This window comes from Chrysoperla carnea, chromosome 1 (assembly GCF_905475395.1).
Source record: "Chrysoperla carnea chromosome 1, inChrCarn1.1, whole genome shotgun sequence".
In the NCBI taxonomy this organism is placed as follows: domain Eukaryota; kingdom Metazoa; phylum Arthropoda; class Insecta; order Neuroptera; family Chrysopidae; genus Chrysoperla; species Chrysoperla carnea.
Window position 1 is genome coordinate 101,462,119 of NC_058337.1, and position 22,863 is coordinate 101,484,981.

The window sequence follows — 22,863 nt, forward strand, 5'->3', positions numbered from 1 at the left end:
AGATCAAATTATATGAAATTTTTGAGGTTTCCACGTGCTAAAAGGCTCGAAAAATGATCAATAAAATACTCTTCAACTCATTTCGATGCAGAAATAAAAAAATGAGGCACTCAAATTTGTCACTATTCTATGGTCTAATAATTAATAATTTTATAAAATCAAAATTGTAATAGATAAAAGTTAGTTCAATTTATTAATTTATTAAAAAGGTTTATAAATATTTAATTTCAAGCACAATAATGTTCCTTTATTTATTTTTCTAGTGGAGAGGATAGGTGCATCGAACTTGTAAATCGTGATTCAAGTCGATGATAAAATGGTTGTGTGCATATTTCCAGGTATACATTCAATTGAAATCGATATTCTGGGATGATCCGTGCATGTTGCGCCTGCGTTGAGTTTCCTACCTAGCAAGAGCAAAATTAAAAAAATCGAATTTGGTACGGTGTTGAACCGAAATTCTAAAATGTGGTGCCTTGTTTGAATTTTATGGACTCTGTTTAAAATAAAGAGGAAAAAAACTTATGTACATGCATATTGGTATGCATAACAGTAATTCTAAATTTCAATTCTGAATCACGATTTGCAATGCTAAACCCTAAAACTGTCAATTTTAAATAATACACTCTTCAATTGCCACCATTGTTTTTTCAATAAGAAATCTCATTTTAACTTATTTGCATGGCTATCATTGGGGTTGAAAAGTAAAATTTTTTACCGGATTTTCGAATAACTTTGTTTTCGGATTGTTTGGCCGATATTAATTGCGATTGTATACTTTGAATGAAAAATCTTATGCTTTGAAAAATAATCTTCATTTTACTGAGTTGATTCAAACTAAATTTACATTACATCTTTTCACCTCATTATAGTTTGTAAATTTTCAAAATAATTTCAGTGACAGGCAGGCATATTGGTATTCGCACACATTATTGATGATAGTATCACACTATGAGAGTTTTTTACACTACTTTTTCTACACTATTCACATTTTAAGTGTAAAATGCAAACTTACGAAATTTGATATTTCGGGCGAAGATTATAAATCGGACATTCAACAAAATCTGGCATTTGTTTAATTTTTTATAAATAAACAAAATTTGTTTGTTTTAATCACTGATTTGTAATAAACACGTATGTATTTTATATATACAGTTAAATATGCTGTTTACAAAGAGCGTGTCCCAAAACGATCGTAAAGAGCAGAGGAATGTAGGAGACAAAATTCTAAGAACATTTTTTTGTACTATTTTCCGATGTACTATTCCGAAATAGAGCAATTATTGTCTAATTGAAATTTTCATAACATATTTCTATAACTTTGCTTATTATGAAAATACCTCGAATCGAAAAACTACAAAGCAACTTTCTTATTATAATTTTGTTCTTTCAATCGCTTTGCCTCTTTAATGCAGTTATTTTGGAACACCCTTATAGAATGGTGTTTCTATATTTTTGATGACCTATTAAAAGTATTGTAATTTTTAAATCTAATATCTTGAGTTAAATGATATTTGTAAAGTTTATTTAAATCATTTGTTTATCAGTTCCCAAGTATATAATGTACCTTAATATTGTCATTGTGATAAAATATATTAGTCAATGTTTAATGTGCAGTATTGTAAACTATCTTTTCCAAATAAATGTAATTTCTAAATTAAAATCTATCTAAATATCATTAAATCCAAATGCGAATTAGTTTTATTTTGGTTTTTATATTATTTAAAATTTTTGCTATACTTCCCCAATCCAAGTCTTTATTTTAGATCATCTGTTAGTACATAATCAAAGGGTGGTTCTCAATCCATTGCCATTACCAGTTAGTACATAGTCAAAGGTCTGTATATAATTAGATCAGGCATATTTCAGTCAAAAATGTCAGAGAAGACAAACATATCTAAAGAGATATTATAAGAAAAGAGTGCGCGAGTGCCTATGCTGGTCATAAATGAGAGTCCGCCGGTAAAAGAGAGAACGCTTCCGAGTTTCCGTATCTCGTATCATATGATGACGTCACCGTAGAGGAAATGGCACGATAGATCGGCAACGTTCTTTCTCTTATCTGCGGACACTCTCACTGTTCTCTCGCGCACTTGATTATAATATCTCTATGGGCAAATTATGTAGAAGTCCAATTCCGTCTTAAATTCGGTGCAAGTTTTAGCCAGCCACAAGTAAAGCCGGGTTTACAGATACCAATTCCTTTCTCAATTTCATACCAGCTCTTTACTCGTTTCAGCTAATAGCTGTCTGATAATTTGTAACCAAAATATATCATATTTGTTGAACGCACACAACAGGTACAACAGGCAAGTAAGAGGCAGCAAGGCAAGTAAGCATACTGCTTACTTGCTTGTTGCTGGCAAGACGTTTTAGACAATTAAAATTTTAGTCAAGAGGGGAGCAAATAGGAAATGTTTGGCTTAAAAAATGCATAAATTCAACAGTATTTTGGCATAAACACTTTTAAAAAAGGTGCCTTCCCTTCTTTTTTTCCCATATGTATTGCTTAGAATTAATAGACAAAAATTCACATTTCACTTGGAAACATGTGTTTTTGAATACATTATTTAACCTTTAAGAAAAATCATGGCAAAAGTCGCGGTTCAAAATTTTCGACACGCATGGGTCGCAATGTACACTACCATCTCTTTTTGTCAGTTGTTTTTAACGGTTGAGGACCCTAATACTTTTTTTTTGTCTTTTTAAATATCCATCCAACTGATAAAATACTAATTTGAATTTTATCAAAATTGAATACAGAATTTTTGGAAATGTACAGGAAGACATAATGAAATTCAACTATGAGTATTCTATCCCTTGGTGGGTTGTATTCTTTTGAGTTGAAAATGATTTAAATTTTAAATCAGCAATCAAACTGAAAAGAAATAGAACCCGGACTATTGATATCTGTTAGCGGTTAGTTTGTATTAAATAATAAAGTTAACAAAAATTTTATTGATTATTAATTAATAATTTATTTAAAACTAAAATTATATACATTAAAAAAATTATTAAAATATAATTAATCATTTAGATTCATGTAAATTCTTAACCATATATGTCCCTTTCAATTCATAACCAAGTTTTCGATAATAATGTCGTGTTCCAACACCAGAAATAACAGCAATATCATTAGATCTATGCTCTTCTCGTGCTATTCGTTCTGCTTCTCGCATTAAAAGTGATCCATAGCCTTGATGTTGAAATTTGCTTGCATCTTTTTCACTTACCGCAACAACACTGCCGTAAACATGTAATTCTCGAACTATGGACCAAGCACCTTGCAATGTAAATGTTTGATCTGAACATTTTCTTAACCGTAATAATCCTATCAAAATATCACGTTCGGGATCCTCATAGCTAAGGAAAGTTTCCCATCCACCATTTGCTACATAATCACGACGAATTAATTCTACATCATAAGGGCGAACTCTAAAAAATAAAAGTGAGAAAATATTAATGAATTTTGTTTAGGAGTTAAAAGAAGCTAAATTCTACGTTTTTGGTGTCCGATAATATACAGCCACCATACCATATTTTAGCATAATCGCTGAACTTTATCTGGTAGAGCGTTTTATGGACCTTTCACTCTGTGATTTTGGTTCTGCGCTTATTCAATATGTAAAGAGTCAAATGAACTTACTTATTATGAATTTCATGAATTCCTACTTCTCGTGTTCGAACATCCCGACAAGTAGTTCCAAAATCTTTCATTCTCGCTAATGCTAACTCCCGAAGATTACCATGTTCAACTCCTGAACTAACTAATGGCATTGGAATATCTCTTTGTACACGATAAACTCGTGTCCATGGTGGCACTAAAGCCAAAATACGAGCTATTAAATCAACCAACGTCGAAGGTGGATAACTTTTATAGCGTCCACTTTTCCACAATTCATAAAGCCCAGTACCACGAATAACTAAAGTGGGGTAAATCTTTAAACCATCAGCTCGGAATGCAGGATTTTCAAAAAATTCAATAAATTGTTCAATATCTCGTTCTAAATCCATATTTGGTAAATCTGGCATCATGTGAGCAACTACTTTAAATCCTGCATCTTTCGCCATGTGGAAACTCTCACAAACAGCTTTTACAGTATGTCCACGATTTGTATCACATGCTATATCCTCATAAACAGATTGTACTCCAATTTCTAATCTTGTACATCCGTAACGTAACATGTCTGATAAATGACGTTTTAAACAATAATCAGGTCGCGTTTCAATTGTAATACCAATACATTTAACGTCAGATTGCTCTGAATATTTAACTGCTTCATCTACTGAAGCACTTGTATGACCGGATAACGCATCATGTAAATTTCGAATAAAATAATCACGATAATCATCTGGCAAACTCATAAATGTACCACCCATAACGATAAACTCAATTTTATCGCAACTATGGCCTAATTGTTGCAATTGTTCGATACGATGTCTGGTTTGTAAATAAGGATTATATCTAGCACGAATTGCTCGCATTGATGTGGGTTCATATCCGGTATAACTTTGAGTAGAGTATTCAAAGTCAGAATCAGGACCTCCAGGACAATAAACACATATATTCCCCGTCATATTAATGTGTGGACATCTATGTGGCTTACACATAACAGCTACCACAGCAATACCACTAGCTGTTCGAATTGGTTTTGCTTTTAGTTTTGGAACTAGAACTTTACGATGTTCAGCTGGAACAGCGGCGATTATATCAACGAGTCGGGGAGATGAATCTAAACCATATTCTGATGAGATTCTTGATTTTAAACTGTTAAGGTTGACATCACGACCTTCTTCGTGTGCCTTCAGCAAATGTTGAATTATTTCGGCGACAACTATTACCATACGCTCTTGGCGGCTTAAATTCGTACCTAAAAAAATTAAAACAATTACTTTCTATATTTTATTAATAAAATGTATAATTACCTTTAGTCTTCTTTCCCATTTTTATTTTTTAATTAAAACATTAAAAAAAACTACATAAACACACGTGGGAGTTAACCTTAAAAACTGTGAACACAAGAATGTCACTTTTTAGGAACTGTTTATCTTAATGTATTAGTGTTTTATTTTCGTTTACTTATTTTATGTTAAACAATTAAAAAGTTGTTTATAAAGTGCGAATTAAGTATGCTTTAATGTTTTAAAATACTTTTTATGACAAAATCTGTTAGTAAATATATTTTATTTTGAAGTAAATATACAATAGCCATTCGATTAAGGTCTTATAAAAAACAAATCATTCATTGTAGTTTATTAAGTTTCAAAATGTGTTAATCATAGGAATTTCCTTCATAATTTTGGGCTAGGTTTTGTAAAAATTTCTTAAGCATTTGTTTTAATAATAGACTATTGTTGCATTTCTTTTTTTTTTACTTTAACGAAACAATTGAATTTTTCTTATTTCCTAACCTTATTTTAAGAGTAAGGTTCAAGGAAACTCCTTACTTTCTAAATGTCTGTAAGTAGTATTTCTTCTCGATTAGCTAGGCCGAAAAAATCATCCGAAATGTCACGTCCATTGAGGCCTGCATCTTTCATAGCTTCGAAATTACGCAGTGAAGGAAAGCTAAACACTGGTAAGTACAGTTAAATAATGCATTATCATCATATCCGAAAACAGAAGGGATTAATTTTTAATTATCGTAGTTGAAGGAATTATGATGTTAACTGAACGAATTTCTGCCCTTCTTAATGGAGATGTTTTCGATCCATCTTTACAAGCGAACATAACAAGTTTATGTCAACATTTAAAATTGTATGGATGTCATTTAGAGGTAGACAGTTCAATTAAAGTAGCAACACTCGTGGTGATGTTAAAATCTACGAAAAAGCTAATTTTTGTTGACACGATAAAATGTTAAAGAAGGGTATACTAAAATGAAAATTAGAAGACTAAAATGCGTATAGTTTCTAAGAGATTTTTTATTCTAACAATGCTAAAAAACACTAAATGTGCTAGGTTGCATTAAGACTCAGTGTTTTTGGCCCCAGAACTATGATCACTATATATCAATTTATAATATATAACTTATAAGGTAGTAGATACAAGTTTTCATTTTCAGTAGCGGATATTTCGAAAACTAAACGAGACCTCGAAAAATTGCATTCTTAATTTTTTTATCTTACCGAGTTCTACAAGAATATATTGTTAAATATAATCGCAACAAAAATCCTAGTTTGAACCAGAAGTTTGTTTTTTGAGTGATTTGCAACCACTTTTTGGAAAACATGTACTATGTTTATTACAAAAGCAATGTTGTCGATAACATTCGATGTTTTTATACGTTCAGCATGTTAAAACATGGAAGACTATTATAGCTCCATGGGATCGTAATTCATAGATTTGATTTCTTTCGAACCGCCAAAGGTCATGATATGGCTTGTTTAAAAAATCTGAGACATATTTGGGTAATTATTTTACAGCATTTGGTGTTTTACAGCATTCCAGATTGTACCGGGTCATTGCAAAACCTTTATTTATCTCTTCCATACCGTTTTTAATTTTATCATGTCGCAGAAATTAACTCCTTCGTAGTTACTTTTCTCTCCAGAAGTGGTGCTAGAGGTCTTTTATAAAGTACACATTATAGCTTTTGTTTTAGGCTTTATACAAAGAGCCATTAGATCGAGCTTTCGTGACATTCCGCAATGCTTGTCAAGACGAAAGGCTTGATTATGTGTCACGAGTTCATCTTTTGCAATTAATCGAATTGCGCGCCAACCAATGGCTGGGTACAGATCATATGAGTCAATATTATGCTTCACATGTTGCTGATGGTCCTCTTAATGTGGGCACGGATAACGTAAGTGCATCTTCTCCAACACTTTTAGCACCTGGCGAGTTATTAAGACCGTCGGGTAAATTTCCAAAGCCTACAAGGATTCCTGGCAAAAATTACTGTAAAGACGAAGTTGTTATACGAAATGCGGACTCAGGGAAAGGTAATTTATTTATTTTGGTAGGTAAATGGTCATAGTAAACAATTTATCTGATTCATGATTTTAGTAATGGGTATAAAAGGTCGTCGTGTCCATATGATCGAAGAATTGAGTGAAACTATTATTTCATTTCAACGTGTAGCACCTGGTGCTAAAGAACGACTTGTTCAAATAACAGGTTCAAATGAAGAAAGTATAAATCATGCTAAACAACTTATGGAAGACACAATTCGCCGAAATGCTTCTCCAGTACGAATGACACCACATGGTGGAGCATCTACCTCCAGTTTAAGTTCTTCTGGTGATGAAGAAAGTGAATTGACAATTCCATTATCCAGAAGTATATCGACCCCCGCAGCTGCTATGCCTGATAATTCATTACCTGAATTTAAGTATACTGTTTCGGTTGGAGGAAGAACTCTACGAGTAACAGGGTTTGATTTAGAATTAGTTCGAGTATGTCTATACATAAGTTTTATGTTAACATACTTGTCTTACAGACTATTTTCTTTTAGACAGCAAAGTTAGTTCTTGATGAATATTTTGGGGGTATCCTTGGAGACGGTGAACGATTTGTTAGTGCAAATGAACTATGGACAAGTCCTTGGGATGAAGGAGGAAGTAGTGTGACTGAAAATCGCTTATCATACGATGCAAAAACATTGGTTCAAATATCATTAACCACATTAAGTCGAAGTCCTCCAGAAACTTGGCAACGTATATGCCAAGATTTCCCAGCAATTGCACGCAAGGTGCTATATTATTCATTTTGTTATATTTAAATTAATTGCTTTACATATAATTAATTGATTAATGATTGTTATGCAAAATTAATACGTTTCATTTAAGGCTCGTGATTCGTGTACACTTGTATAAAGTACAAATACGCATGAAAAAATGTTGTGATATTTCTTGTTTACTCCGATATAGTATAGTCCTAGATCTGGATCTAGTTTTGCGAATGTGTTTATGTTCAGAGAATTTTTCTTTGGGAGTGTTTATTAAGTGCTCTAAAGAGTATTTTCCACACTTCTTCCCAACAGTCGAAAATACTCCTTGGGGTATCTTTAAAACAGTTTTGAAGAAAAATTTTCTAAATGTAAACATGGCTACAGAACCATACCTGGATTTTATAGCATAATTTTTCTAGGGAGAATTACGACAACATCTTTTTATTTTCAATAAGAGTGCAACTACCGTTTTAACTACAGAGCTGTATAGACATAGGAAGTGCAATAGGTGAATTCTTAACCGCAGTGAAAGAGGTAGAAAGAGATAGGAATTATAGGCGTATAAGAGAGACGAAGACAACTATACGCAGTTTCCATTTTCTCAAAAACTAATAATAGAGAGACGACAAATTTGTAGGTAGAGCCAAATAGTGAGTTTATTGATTTTAATTTCATACCAAACACATTCGATAATATTAGGGGAGTCAAAACGGTTAAATTAAAGTTTGAAAGCATTTGAATTATTTTAACTTGTTTTATATTTAATTCTTCTATTGGCTCTTAATGTAATGTTGTCATAATTTTCGCAAGAAAATAAATTTTCAGGTTAAAAGTGGGGTCTTTCGGATGTTCGGTGAATTTTTTTTTACTTTGTTCCATTTTATAATTAAATCGATCAAAGTGTTATACCTAAGTTCTAGGTACTATTTTTTATTTATTACCTGTGTTAAAATAATCCAAATACAATATCATATATATTTGGTAATATTTATGTTTAATTTTCTTGGATCAAAATGGAACAAAAGTTTTTTTCTTGAATAACTTTTAATAAAAAGAAAAATTTAAAAAAAAATTGGAATTTGTATAAACCATAATATTGTAAAGCATGTTTCATACTAAATCATGAAAAACATGTTGCTAATCAATTCTAATTATCTATTTTCTGTTTATTCTTAATATTTCTTATCTGCTGTTCTCTGACTGTATGCTTACACAAATTTTACTTGATGTATGACCAAATTAATAAAAAGGGCAGTAAGAACATACAAAACGCCGAACATTATGCGTAAACTTAGCTTGAATATTTTTGGTCTAAAATTTTTAAGATATCTGACTGGGTTTTTCAAAGCAACTCAATGAATAAAAGTTATTGGCCCACGAAATAATTTCCAAAGTTGAGTTTAAAACCAAATTTTTTTATTTTATTAAACAATATTAATTTTCAATGATAATATGTATTTGCAATTTGGTCGGTCGTATCGGATTCGATGCACTTTCATATATAGTAGGACATTTCGAACACAACGATATAAAAAAAAATTCCATCTGAATATTTTACCTACGCTCATTGATCCGGGACTATATATACTATTTTATTTATTATTAAGTGCGTGACTTTTCTCGTAAAGATCTACAGTTGAGCCAATTTGACTTATTTCACTATAAGTGTGGTCATCGTTATCAATTAAAATTAATATTTGTTTTATATCCCGGAAAATTCACATAAATCCCAAAAAATTATTCTTCCCACGTTGACACTTCATCTCAACTTTAGATGCAATTTTAGGGTTGCTTGACTTCTTTGGCTTTCATTCATTGAGGTGTAGATTAGTAAATCATTTGCTAATTGCGGGATTATGCGCTTTAATTGCATATTAAGAATAAACAGAAAACTTCTTGAATATTTAAAAATAATCAAAGCTGTGTGATAATCTAATCTGTGATGTATTAATCTTTTCTAATAAATTAAATTCTTTTTTAATCTCTTGCTATTTCAATAAAAAAACAGATTTTTCATACTTATTTACATTATCCCATTTTAAAATTTGGTAAGTACCAATTTACAAATACAAAATGAGTTAATAGTTTATGATTAAAAAACTAATTAAAATTTTTAAAATTTAACAGGTAATTGAAATATTTGATGTGGAGGAATACTTAAAACGAGCTGAAGAACCTGCGAATAATACAGTAGTTAGTGCTACTGAAATGATTTCAAGTAGTCCCGAACTCGAATAAATTTAATATTTATTATTTACATTTGCTTTGTTTATATTTCTTGTAACTTTGCACTTATTAAACAAATTATAATAATTAATTTTACTTTTATTTTATCTATTTAAAGTATTCAATAAAATATTCAACCACAAATAAATTTGCTTTTATCCGTAGCTTCATTGTGTGTTCATATTTTGTTAGATAAAGAATGAGTTTAGTTATCCTCAAAATAAGAAAAACCTTTGTTTAAAAGTGGTCGTTACATCATTAATCCATGAAACAAAAACAATGTTTCAACTTTGTGCATTTTTTTTTTGCTGGATCAAAACTGCATTTGTGCATTATCCAGTAAATACTTAATTTTTTGTGGTAGATATTGGAAATGGTTTAGATTTTGCTCCCGGGTGTTTTCGCTGTCGCTCATCACAGGTATGATCTTGAAAATTTAGTAGATGCCCAGGGGGTTTGAGTTGACAATAAGGAATTATACTTTTTTTTTTTGAATACGTGTAAAATCATCACTCGGGGAGTTTTTGAGATTTGAAAGTATGGTAATACTCCGTATATGGGTGTCAGAAAACCTTGTGATATAATATTGAGGTCGGAAAATATCTTCAATATTCTCTTTGCCGCCTGGACCCTAGATAGATGGACCCAAGGGCCAAAAATGATAAATCAAATTTAAAAGCCTTTCCTTTTTGTTTAACTATTAGGCATACCCATTTGCTCCAGTAATCAATCAAAAGTTTATATTTTTGTTATTACCTGTTACAAGTTTTATTGAGTTTCACCAGATGGCAGTCTGATACCTGCAGTTTAAATAGTCCCTCTGTAGTCTTTACTATATAAGTCTGTCCATATGATGTTATTGGTCGAGCAGCTGGAAGACCCTACCATCCTTATATTTCGAAAATAGAGCATTCGGTTCTTTTATTCGGGGACGTATGCCCCCTCCGTCATGGTCAAACAAAACTTATCGGAAAAAAATAACACTTTGGTCTGAACTTTTTGAAACTATGCTAGACCGAAAAAAGTGCCAATCGACTTTTTTGTGCCCGCCGTGGCGCACTTCAGAATATACTGGTAACCAATATTGCTAATAGCTCGTTTTTTAATTAACCAAAAGTTGCAGTTTGATGGATATCAGATTGGACCTAGTTCTCCGAGTTGCTTTATTACTTTAAATTAGAAAGCTGATACCTACTCATAAAATTTAAATTAAAAATTAAACATTTTTTCGTAAATCATTAGTTTACGGAGGAAATGCGACTTAAATATGTCATTATTGCATTTAATCGAAAGTAAACACGCTGATCCCTATTTGACCACGAAGTTATGTCCATATAAAATAATTAAATATATATTTATTTACCCTAAAATTGTGTTTCTCGTTTTGTTTAACTGAATGGTTAACAATGACTTAACTAAATCTATAAACGATTTTAATGATCAAAAATAATAATTAGATAACTGCTTCTTTGTGTTTTTTTTTTAATTAATCGAATATTTACATACAAAAAAAGAACAATAATGCACTCCATTATTTCCGTTATGAAATTTGTTTTTCTAAATATATATTTTATATACATTTTGGTTTTATTAAATATTTAACACATTTATACCACAAAAATTCTTAAAATTACAAATCATTAAATTACTAAATCTATAAATATATCAAGAAATACATATTTTTTATCTATATAAGTTTCTTGTTCTTTTTTTTCTTCTGCAACTGACTTGCTCTATTTATTTATTGTCGACGAACATTGTTGTGCTAGGTGCGAAATGACTTCAAACTTGGATGTTAATAAACAAAGCTTTAATGTGCGGATGTTGGATTTTTATTTTTGTTTGTGTACTATGTCCCGCGTTTATCCAAAGGAATGTTTTTCCAACAAAAAAAATATTTTATTACAAAAATATTAAAAAAACTGTGTTGATTTATTTCGTGCGACAAATGTTGGATACCACAGTTACCCAAATATTTTTACACATTGAAGTCTATAAATTTAAAATAACGTAAAGAGAAAACTAAAAAATTACTTTAATTTTCACGCAGGCTTCCGCGTGGGTAATAGTAACGTTAGTGCTGTCATGGCATCAGGGAATAACGAATGGTAATTTAATAATGGTACGTAAGCAGCTGTAATAACACGACCAGCAAACCATCGTCCATGTAAGGAATTCACTGAAGCTACAGCTGTGGCAATTGATGGACACTTAACGTAAACATTGCCTTGAGGTGAAGCTCGATCAACATAAACGTGTAAAACACCACCATGTTTATTACATTCTTCGATGACATCATCACGAATTTCTACGTGCCAATTTGGATCTGTTGCAGCTGCTTCAACTGGATCAAACATATTACTTAACATAAAACATTGTGTAGCTATAGGTGGAGCAGCCGCAGATGCAACTGGGGCTCCTTGCCCAGTTGTCATACTCAATGCGCTTGCAGCTGCTGCTGGTACTTGTAAACCAGCACCTTCTGCTAATTTGAACATTAACTGAAGTCGACCAGTTGCACCTAAATCAATTCCAGAACGATCTAGTTCATCAGAATCTAATATTGATGGTGCTTGAGTTTGTTGTAAATCTAATCGTTCTGTTACATTGCCTACTTTCATTGGACGACCAGCTAACTCAAAACCATTTAATTGTTCTAAAGCTTTTTTGGCATCTTCACAATTGTTAAATGTAATAAATCCATAACCTTTTGATCGTCCCGTTTCTGGATCCATTATTAACTGTATGTTATCGATTTTACCAAATGGTTCAAATATTCCTCGAAGCATATCTTCTGTGATGTTAAAATGTAAAGATCCAACATACAATCGCATAGGCCCAGTCATTCCTTTTGGCATTAAATTGGGCATAGAATTACCCATTCGATTTTTCTCGGCTTGCGTATTTTGTACGACAATTGGAACACCTAATAACTTTTGTCCAGATAATCCTAACGCCTAAAAAAATTAAAGTTAATACTCGGATATAAAGAAAAATAATTAATGAAATCTTACCAACGGTACTGATTCAGGATCCTTAAATTCAATGTATGCAATTCCTTTGAAACGCCTAGTCTTGTTACAAGTAATAAGACGAACATCTCGAACTTTACCAACTGAACTAAAGAATTCCTCCAAATCTCTTGCTCGAATACGTTGAGATAGTTGCATACAAAATATCGTCCTGGCATCGCGTTCTTCTGGGCTAATATCATCTTCAGGTGGTGGTGGTGGTCCTCGTCTTTGAGGTGGAGATCTTCCACCTCTAGGTGGTTGCCAAGCTCGAATAGGGGAAGGTGAACGACGTCTATCACGCCTATCTCTTGATCTTGATCGACGACGATCTCTGTTCAAAAATAAAAATTATTTTATAACATTTACATAAAAGTAAATATTTTTTGTTTGATCTTACTTGTCACGGCTTCTACGTCGACTGTCACGATCTCGACTGCGTCTTCTGGTATCTCTTTCACGGCTCACCCGGCGCTTGTCTCTTGATCTACTTCGACGATCTCTATCACGATCTCGGCTTCCTCGACGTTTATCCTTTGAACGGCTTCTGATTCTATCTCGAGATGAACGTCTCTCTCGTGATCGGCTTCGACGATCCTTTGATTTACTACGCCGATCTCTCGATTTACTGCGATGATCTTTGGAACGACTGCGTGATCGATGCCGAGATTTTCTATAAAATAATTAATAAATTTTATTTTAATTTGTACCATAAACATTTTTTATTTGAGTTTCGAAAACCATAGTTTATTCAAATAGTTCTAACTTTCAGGACAGGATGTTCCTAAAATGTATTTGCAACGTTAATTATTTATTTTGTGGTCGTACTGCTCTTAAGTTGCTTTCATTTATTAAGTTAGAATATTTTGTGTACATTGGCGTAGAATTTTGTGGGACGATTTTAGCAAAATGGTATATTCTTTTTGAACATTGAACATATTTAGTTTGTTATATACATTATACATCAGCTATGGTAGTGTTGACATAAAGAACTTTGGCAAAAAACAATATCTTTAAGAAATTTTAAAAATTAAATGAATAATTCTGGTTTTCAAAACTCTGGGACAGCGGGATATTTTTAATAAAACTACTTACCCAGATAATTTACTGGACTCATGATTGCTGGTCCCATTTTCCTTCGATCGATCATTGTGGTTGTTGACCTCATCCTACGACACAGCAAAATTGAAGAGCGGCGCAGCAAGCCGGGGCATAACAGGATAAAACAGATAGCATTAATAATCTATATAACTACCGTTTTGGCAAATTACAACGGACAGACTTATTAAGTTGAAATATAGAAATAATTGAAAACAAATGTGTAAATAATGGTGTTTGTTTTATTATTCATATATCTGAAAGGGGATTCGTTCAGCTGAAGAAGCTATCCATTCGGGTTCCACCACTAAGTACTTACCCTAATCACACATGTTAGATACAAAAGTGGCAGGGGTTGAACACTTGGTTCTTCTGCAAAAGATACACGCCATGAGACTGGTCATTCAATTTGTTTAAATTTGTAATTTTTTTTTTTTTTTTTTGTGAAAAATAAAAACACGGTACGCGACTTTACATGCAAAAAATGACTTTTAAAATTTTAGACGTAAATTTTATAAACAATTTCAAGTCAGATTTTTCAATTGAGTTGAGTTTAGATTAAATATAAACCTAGTTTATAATTTCTTACCTTGTGATAAATTTTATGTAGAAATACAATTTTTTCAAAAGAACCTATAAACAGAATGTGTGAAAAATGATTGATTAAAAACTACGCAGTCTCACCTCAATTCAAAAATTTTATTTTAATATATATTCATAATATTTTTAAGAATTTAATTCTGTGCAATTAAACCGTATTACAAACAATAAATTTAGTTGACTTGAAAACGTTTAATTTTGATTTGGGTTTATAGGGGAGAGTACGATAACTGTGGCGCCACGATTTGACGATGGAATATGGTTAAACAAAGTAAAACAAATCGAAAATGAAGAGTGCTAATTTTCGAGTTTCGGCTTAGTTTTCGGGTAATCGATTCCTAAAGTCTACATTTGAAATAACACATATGGCCATTTTTTGTATGTTGAATCGTTTAAATTTGACAAGTTCCTATGGATACTAAAATTTAAAGCTAATACTTTGAAAGAATTCTGAAAAACATACCTATAATTTTTTTTAATATGTCGATTTTGAACTAATATTATCGATTTTCAATTATAACATTATACTACCCATTTTAGTTTATTTAAAAATTACAAAATTACCCATTAGTTGATTTTAAATTGTAATATTACAATTTCGTCGAACAAATTTGTTAATTTTTTTTCTTCACTGATCTACAGGTTGGCCATGCCTTTAATGGGGTCGTGTTAGCACAGGTCTGCGGGTTTTTAACCCTTGCGTTATCCTGTGATTGCGTTCATTCACTGATCTACAGGTTGGCCATGCCTTTAATGGTGTCGTGTTAGCACAGGTCTGCGGGTTTTTAGCCCTTCCGTTTACCCTGTGATTGCGTTCATTCACTGATCTACAGGTTGGTCATGCCTTTAATGGGGTCGAGTTAGCACAATGATTATGAATTAAATTAAAAAATGGCATAATGACATAAAAATTTCATTTTTTAGACTTCATTATCTCGAAAATCAAGCCAAAACTCGAAAATTGGTATACTTCATTTTCGCTTTATTTATGTGTGTTTGACAATAATCTTTTGTCTAATCGTTACGCCACAGTTATCGTACTCGAACTGGTTTATAGAATATTTACGTGTAATTTTTTCAGTGAAATTTAAAAAAATACTTGAATCGCTGTTTTTGCATATAGTTAGCCAAAAGAAAAAAAATAATTTAAAAAATACCTACTAAAGCAAAATAATTGAAACTTTAAAAAAGATTTGTCGATAGCGAAGTGTAATTATATTATTTTAAACATTAAAAACTATAGAATATGATTTGTAACTCAAACCATAAATTAATTTCATGTCTGGTTTGAATTATGTATTTACACCTTATAAATGGAAAATGTGGAAGACGAAAGCTGTACCTCAGTGGCTGGCTCTCCCAGCGGTTGATACCTCGAATCTTATCTCTAACGTCTATAATAATACAGAATCGGAGTCAGTCGATTGTTGACAATAGATCATTTGAGTTTTTTTTTTTTTTTTTTTTTAATACCAGGCTTTATTTATTTTAATTTATATGGATATCAATTTTTTAAATAGTATGTTTCACATCTTAAATAGTAACTTGATTTGAAAGAATTGTATTAATATTAACAGAATTTCGCTTATATGATGCAATTTTCTGGGATAAAAACCGCTCAATATGAAACATATTATTTTATTCATTAAATTTAAAAACTGAATTATGAAAAAAACTTTGCCATATAAACATTTTTGAAATTAAAATAAGCCTTTAAATTATCATTTTCTATTGAAACTTATTCAAAGACATTTCTTTTAATTGTTTTTTTAAGTAAATAAAAAGTGTTTTCCAGAAAGAAATTTCTGGAAATTGATTTTTTATTTATACAATAAGAATTGTTTGTTATGTAATAAATTTGTAAAGTTTTATTGAAAATAAAAAGAATGCAAAGTAAAAAAAGCTTACGTGTTTTTTATAGGGTGCTTCTAGCATTGCCTCAATATCGAAATCTTCTGCCATTTTATTCTCGACAGATCTCCTCACCAAAATGACTGTTGTTGCTGGGCAGAATATCAAATATATAAATCTAATAAAACAAAACTTATTTAATATTTATTAATTTGAAAACTATGAATTATGTATTATTTATTTAAATCAGTTTATTGCAACATTTATTGAAATTTATCAAAATATTTATTTCTATACGCGACAAATATGGCGATCACATACAGCACATTTTATTAATCATTATTTAGATAATACTGACGCCTCTTCCCTTCACGTAGTGTTGCCAAAACAAAACAGTTGTGTAACTAAACAACTTCATGGCGGTTTTTTTAAATTAAAAATATTCAATATATTATTATTATTACGAATAACAAAAAATAAATTTTTTTTATAAATTAGTGGCATAAATAATTATATGTTATTGATTATACTATTTAATTGCTACACAAATTTCATGAAATCGTATGTTTTAATATAATCCTTATTTAATGAACCCAGTTGCATAAACAAAGAGTTGTTGTATAAACTCTTTGTGCATAAATAATTTAATTATGCATGTGTGTGTTTTTTACGCATAAACAGTACCGCATTAACATTATTACGAGAGCCCAAAGTTCATAAACTTACGATCTAAGATAAACTTGATTGTTGGCGGGATAATATAAATTTAAAAATTCTTCAGTTTATGTTGTTTACGACGTGCTATCAAGGTTTATAACCTGTGACCGTACAATTTCAAAGATAAAAGTAGCAGTAATACTTTTGAAATATGTAAAAGTAGCAGTATAATGCTTTTGGTAAATAATAAGAGTTATTGGCTATTCGACTTATTTATAAGGTGTAGCTAGCACAAGGAGCGCCTTAGCAAGAATAAACAGTCGACACACAGGGTATCTGATGTGCACCCCATAATTTTACTTAACATTTATTAATATATTTGGAATACATCCGCTGGGGAGAATAAATGCGAAATTTTTTTTAATAAATTATAGAGTAATTATTAAAAATAGTAGTAGTATAATTACAATCGATTTGAGAATTTTTCAAAAAAAAGGTATCGCGCATCAGATGGCTGCAAATTAATATACCATGCATATATGTAATATGCAAGGTATACTAAGTTTAGTCCCAAGTTTGTAACGCTTAAAAATATTGATGCTACCAACAAAATTTTGGTATAAGTGTTCATAAAATCACCTAATTAGTCCATTTCCGGCTCTCCGTCCGTCTGTCCGTCTGTGGGCACGATAACTCAAAAACGAAAAAAGATATTAAGCTGAAATTTTTACAGCGTACTCAGGACTTAAAAAGTGAGATCGAGTTCGTAAATGAGCAACATAGGTCAATTGGGTCTTGACCTATGGGACAGTAGGACCCATCTTGTAAACCGTTAGAGATAGAACAAAAGTTTAAATGTAAAAAATGTTCCATATCAAAAAATAAACAACTTTTGTCTGAAACATTTTTTTGTAAACATCATTGTTTACCCGCGAGGGCGCATATTAGGCGTAAATTGTATAGTATGTATTATATAAATTGTATATGTATGTGCAATGTGGTAGAGTAATCAACACTATTTATGCAAGATTTATGCATGGTATTTCAACAATTAACTCATTCAATTGTTTGTTTTCACTTGTTTAAAATAAATTCGTAGAAAATTGCTAACTATTGATTGCAGTTTGTTTGATTGCAATATTTTACATGATGCTACTAGTCAAGACGAAGAGATTGAGCTTTGAAAAGTTGCTCTACGAATGATTTTACAAAAGGTTGTTTTCGAAAAACTTTAATTTTTCGAAAAATTTGTAAAATTTCTTATCTAAAAAACTGCAATTTTGTCGAGTCATTATCTATATTTTAACTCTATAAGAACTTGGCAGTCATTTAAAAAAGTTAATAATAGAAGTTAATAAACAAATTAAAAAAACTATGCATCCAAATTTAATATTAACACACTCCATTCGACAAATTTTTTAAGACCTGCAAGTTTCCCATTTAATTATTTTGGATTGGACGCCAACTTTAAAAAAATTTCGACGGATAATGTATCGTTATAGGTGTTAAAATAATATTGGATTTTGGTTTTTTATTCTCAACATTTGTGATTTACAGGTTGTTGTAATCGTTTTAAAAGGGAAAGGGTTCAATAACTATGAAATAATAATAATTCTTTCATTTATTTATAAAATTATGCAACTCGATTGTAGTTCTGTATGTGAATCAACAGTAGCATCGTTCTTTCAATACTTATAGCTTCTTCCACTGCGTCATATAAATTAATTTTTCAACGGCATTTCCGTGTATCGAAGTTTACAAATTTTATGTTTTTAAGATCTCTGTGTCTATAATACTTTATGACTGCAAAATCAGCAATGAACAATTAACATTTATATATTTAAGAGTTTTTACATAATAATTAATAAATAATAATTGAAAACTTATTAAATATATTTGTAGAAATTGTATGAAGAAATTTTCCGTATTCTGAAACAAAAAGAAATCCATTGAGAAGAAGTATTTGTAAAAACTGTTTGTGGTATAAAAATTTGCGCCTCATTGTAACATTGCCCAACACAAGGGTGGAAACATTAGTTATTCTGCATGAAGAAATCAAATTATTCAAGATAATTACATTTGTTAGCCAATTATGTATACTTTTGTACTTAAAAATCCTTGAATTCATTGTAAAACTCATCATTTTTCATTGTTTTAATTTCGATTTCCTCATATTGATCGAAATTACTAGCGTCAATATTATTTTGTATCTGTGGCGTATATGGTGGAAGTATTTTTCGATTTAACAGTAACATCCAATCGAAACCTTTAAACCATTTATGAGTTTTTATATCTGTTGCGCCTCTTTTTAAATTCCCATACCTACATTAAATTAAAATGAATTATAGCTTTTAATCTCTTTTTTAATTACACTAATAATGAAAAAAAATGTGATTACCTTCGTGTTAGATCATTTTGTAAAAGATGACTTATTAAATCTTTCAAATCCAGAGAAAAGTGGTTTGGAAATTTATATCTTCCAGAGATAATTTTTTCATACATTTTAGTTGGATATTTTGTAGCAAAAGGCGAATAGCCTGCCGCCATTTCATACACCAGTACACCCAACGACCACCAATCTGCTGCCATACCATATCCTTTACATGCTATTATTTCTGGTGCAAGATATTCAGGTGTTCCACATAACGTCCATGTACGCCCTTGAATTATCTACAAATATCATATTCTCTGAACAAATATAGGGATTGTAAATGAAATGTTACCAATTCAATAAGGGAGACGTGTATTTTAGGAACATAATAAAGGAGTGATATACACATTTCCACGACAAAATATCCCTAATTTACGTGGTTACATATCTTATCGAAAAACGGTGTAATATGATTTTTTTAACGGATGCACTATACTACCTTGGCGAATCCAAAATCAGTTAATTTAAGATAACCAGATCTATCAAGAAGTATGTTTTCTGGCTTTATGTCTCTGTGAATACAGTCCATATGATGTAAATATTCTAAAGCTAAAGTTATTTGCCCAGCATAAAATCTCGCTAATTTTTCTTCAAATCTACCAAATCTGAAATACTAAATCTATCAAAAAATAATTTAAACAAAAGTTGCAGAGTTTGATAGGGGACATCATATTCTGATTCCATTTAATTTTGAATGATAAAATTAAAACAAGTGAAAACAAACAATTGACTGAGTTAATTGTTGAAATACCATGCATAGTTGATTTCTTTATCACATTACACATACAAACATGTGACACATACATAACTGATAATCAAGTATATCTATATAATCAAGTTCTATCTCTAACGGTTTACAAGATGGGTCCTTCGGACCCAAGACCATATTGACCTATGATGCTCATTTACGAACTGGACCTCACTTTTTACGTCCTGAGTACGCTGTAAAAATTTCAGCTCGATATCTTTTTTCATTTTTGAGTTATCGTGTCCACAGACGGACGGACGGACAACCGGAAATGGACTAATTAGGTGATTTTATGAACACCTATGACAAAATTTTTTTCCTAGCATCATTATTTTTAAGCTTTACAAACTTGGGACTAAACTTAATATACTATGTATATTTCATATATACATGGTATAATAAGGAATACAAAATTTAATTTAATATTTATAATTTATATATCCCGCGTTATACGTAATAGCTCCGGTAATACGTTCTAGATATGCTAGATGGCAAATCGTTATTATATCTCTTTTACCGTTTAGAATCTAAATTGGCTATTAAAACCGGAGAACTAAGTCCAATCTGATATTAGAACATGATGTCCCCCCATCAAACTCTGCAATTTTTGTTTAAACTATTTTTGGATTGGTTAACTACAAAACGAGGTTTTAGCCATTAATAGATCAAAATAACCCATCCTGTATAGCGGTTTTTTGGGCAATGGAATTCTTTCCACTATGTAGCTCAAAAACATTATCTCTTGTATGACACAAAAAAATGGTTCAAATCGACTCAATAACTTATTTACCAGACGGTAGAGTCATGGATTCAATGATGCACCAGCTGAGTCCAGCTCCATATGTGGCCGAACCGACATTAAGAAATTAATTATTAAGACGTTATAATGATTACCTTTTAAGATGTGTGAATAATTCACCACCAATGAGAAAAGGGAACACAAAATAAAGATTACAATTATCTTGATAAAACAGTTCTAGTCGAATTATGAATGGAAAATGTACACATTCTAAAATTCTTTTCTCACTAAAAGTATGTTGAACTTGTTTCATTTTAACTAATTTTGCTTTTTCTAATATTTTCATAGCATAGTAATTGTTGTCATACTTATATTTTACTAAAATCTAATCAAAAATACTGAATTAATCTAAATTAAAAAAAAAAAAATATTTAATTACTCTAAACTTTTCTATTCGTGAGAATTCTTCAACTGAAGTGATAACATCAATTTAGCCCGATCCCCTATTTTGTTAGACGGACTTCTTCTTCTTGTCGTAGGCTAATGGATAATTGCTGCGGTCACGACTTAAATCAAGGAACTATTAATTAGTAGGGATCGACAAGTTATTTTCTGTATTATTATTGTTCGAAAATGGGAAATTTCTCTGGGAGTGAATGTCACTGCTTTGTAAAGAACTCTCTGTAAAGTTTAAACGAAGAATCTATTATTTTTAAATTATTTTCGAATTGAAACTAAATCGGTTATAAGCGAATGTAAGAAATGTCCGACGAAATCACTCTCGGAGATAATTTTATTGAAAATCCAATCTAAATGCCGTAGAATAGTGACAGATTTGAGTTCCTTATTTTGTCGCTTTTGCCTCGGAAGGGTATATTTCAGTGTTCATTAGAATGAGAAAAATAGCAAACTTCAGGTTCTTACTCTTGGTAACTCTTACTTATTCCACTATTATTTTTTTAACCTCACGATTCGATTAGCAAAATATACTTTTCAACATCTCCCGAAGCAGTCAGAAAATGCCCCAAATGGACTTTGACTACCATTTGTCATTATCCTACAGTCTATACCTTAATTTAAAACAATATTAATAAGATTTTAGTAAATAAAACAAAATACCACACGACCAAAAGTTCCTGCTCCTAATGTGCGTAATCTTTCGAAATTATCTGAAGACACATTAAGGGAATCATGAATGGATGCTGATTGTCGCCATTCTTTCACAAAATCTTTTTTCAATTGATCTAAAAGGTCTTCATATTCTTTATAATTTGATAACGTTATGTGCTACAAATATTTAAATTACGTGATAGTTATCAATTTGAATAAGTTCAGAATTCATTACCGATACCGTTGATCCGTATTGACTAACTTTAGTCTTAAACATTTATATTTCTTATTAAAAATGTCAATTTCTTGATTAATTCAAATTTAATTTCTTTGTCAGTTCTATGCAAAGGTTACTATTTTTGTATAAAATAGTAGTTTGTGTATTTAGTGACTATTTTTATATTTCTACCATGTATTTAGTAGGAAAAAGCAATGCATTACCGGACGACCAGCAAACATACTTTTCTTGCGGAATGCAAACGCTGTTTTTTCTTAAATAGTTTTAAATTGTGACTTTCAAGTAGCGTTTTGACGCCAGAAAATCTGTCTGGTATATTAAATGCGGTTACAGCCAATGAAACAAATAGCAGTACGGGGAAGTAAATACCAATTCCGATTGGTTAACAGATCGGTATAGTTACCTATATTGACTTACCTGTTCATACGATATGAACAGATCTAAACCGATCTGTTAACCAATCGAAATTGGTTTCAGAAGA

The 22,863-nt window shown here is 31.0% G+C and overlaps 4 protein-coding genes across 4 annotated transcripts; 1 reads left to right on the forward strand and 3 right to left on the reverse strand.

Moving 5' to 3' along the window:
• Positions 1–3,029: 3,029 nt before the first annotated feature.
• On the reverse strand, positions 3,030–5,075 carry LOC123292833 (elongator complex protein 3). The gene is made up of 3 exons (XM_044873550.1): positions 4,927–5,075; positions 3,647–4,871; positions 3,030–3,435 (listed from the first exon to the last, which is right to left on the reverse strand). Exons 1-3 carry the CDS (start codon positions 4,943–4,945, stop codon positions 3,030–3,032), a joined length of 1,650 nt encoding a protein of 549 aa, XP_044729485.1. The 5' UTR covers positions 4,946–5,075.
• Positions 5,076–5,246: 171 nt separating this feature from the next.
• Positions 5,247–9,990, forward strand: LOC123305601 (eukaryotic translation initiation factor 4E-binding protein Mextli). Its single transcript, XM_044887370.1, has 6 exons — positions 5,247–5,579; positions 5,650–5,777; positions 6,606–6,945; positions 7,010–7,398; positions 7,458–7,694; positions 9,801–9,990. The coding sequence occupies exons 1-6, from the start codon at positions 5,456–5,458 to the stop codon at positions 9,909–9,911; spliced, it is 1,329 nt and encodes a 442-aa protein (XP_044743305.1). The 5' UTR covers positions 5,247–5,455; the 3' UTR covers positions 9,912–9,990.
• Positions 9,991–11,596: 1,606 nt separating this feature from the next.
• On the reverse strand, positions 11,597–16,798 carry LOC123302889 (RNA-binding protein 39). Its single transcript, XM_044885984.1, has 5 exons — positions 16,517–16,798; positions 14,006–14,079; positions 13,311–13,583; positions 12,914–13,244; positions 11,597–12,856 (listed from the first exon to the last, which is right to left on the reverse strand). Exons 1-5 carry the CDS (start codon positions 16,568–16,570, stop codon positions 11,942–11,944), a joined length of 1,647 nt encoding a protein of 548 aa, XP_044741919.1. The 5' UTR covers positions 16,571–16,798; the 3' UTR covers positions 11,597–11,941.
• Positions 16,799–19,224: 2,426 nt separating this feature from the next.
• LOC123292845 (cAMP-dependent protein kinase catalytic subunit alpha-like) lies at positions 19,225–22,421 on the reverse strand. The gene is made up of 6 exons (XM_044873561.1): positions 22,380–22,421; positions 22,154–22,321; positions 21,190–21,419; positions 19,987–20,152; positions 19,515–19,786; positions 19,225–19,438 (listed from the first exon to the last, which is right to left on the reverse strand). Exons 1-6 carry the CDS (start codon positions 22,419–22,421, stop codon positions 19,225–19,227), a joined length of 1,092 nt encoding a protein of 363 aa, XP_044729496.1.
• Between the last annotated feature and the right edge of the window lie 442 nt (positions 22,422–22,863).